Source organism: Nestor notabilis, unplaced genomic scaffold, assembly GCF_000696875.1.
Source record: "Nestor notabilis isolate BGI_N333 unplaced genomic scaffold, ASM69687v1 scaffold24488, whole genome shotgun sequence".
NCBI classification, from domain to species: Eukaryota; Metazoa; Chordata; class Aves; order Psittaciformes; family Psittacidae; genus Nestor; species Nestor notabilis.
The window spans coordinates 891-1,642 of NW_009939993.1; the positions used below are offsets into that span (position 1 = coordinate 891).

The 752-nt window shown below is 59.4% G+C and overlaps 1 protein-coding gene across 1 annotated transcript in view; it reads right to left on the reverse strand.

The window, feature by feature from the left end:
- Positions 1-752, reverse strand: part of LOC104410082 (bromodomain-containing protein 2-like) — a gene marked incomplete at both ends in the record, with an annotated part of 2,528 nt that overhangs the window by 874 nt on the left and 902 nt on the right. The window contains 2 exon segments of the mRNA XM_010020142.1: positions 206-334; positions 424-752. The exon segment at positions 424-752 is cut by the window's right edge and continues 5 nt beyond it. Coding sequence (XP_010018444.1) covers positions 206-334; positions 424-752 — 458 coding nt within the window.

A 752-nucleotide genomic window follows, 5' to 3' on the forward strand; every position in this document is an offset into this window, starting at 1 on the left:
CCCAGTGTCTAGCCCCTGGGGACCAGGACACCAGGACAATGCACCAGCGATGGGACTAGGACACCGCTATCTTATCCCCAGGGACAGGGACACCAAGATGTCACTGAAGGAGCAAGACACTGGTGTCTTATCGCTGAGGACGGGACCGGGACACTGGGACCAGGGGCACTGGGAGCAGGGACACGAGCAGCTGACCCCAGCTCACCTGCAGCTTCCGAGCCATGGCCACCACGTCGTGGTCAGGGGGGTTGTACTTGTAACAGTTGGAGAACATCAACCGCACGTCGGCAGCGAATTCCTGCGCGTCGTGGTAGTCCCTGTTCTCCATTTTCCGCTACAACACGAAAACTGTGAGGGGGGAACCCCCTAAACCCCTCCCCCAAACCCTTATAAACACCCCAGCGCCCCCCCCCCGCCCCACACCTTGATGGTGCTGAGGTCCATGGGGTGCTTGATGATCTCGTGGTAGTCATGTAGCCCCAGAGCTGAGGCATCAACTGGTTTGTAGAAGGGCCAAGCGTAGGCCGCGTGCTTCTTGGAGAGCAGTTCCTTGAGGATCCCGTTGCAGTATTTGAGCTGCTCCGATAATTTCCCCTTTTTGGAAGTTTGGTGCTGTTGGGAATCCGGTAAATCCTTCTTGGGGGGTTTGATGGGGCGGCCGCTCTCCCGCCGGGCTGGGATTTTGGCTGCTTTGCTTTCCAGGAGCGTGGCAGAGGGCGAGGACTCGCCGCCGCTGGTGGCGATGATGGCGG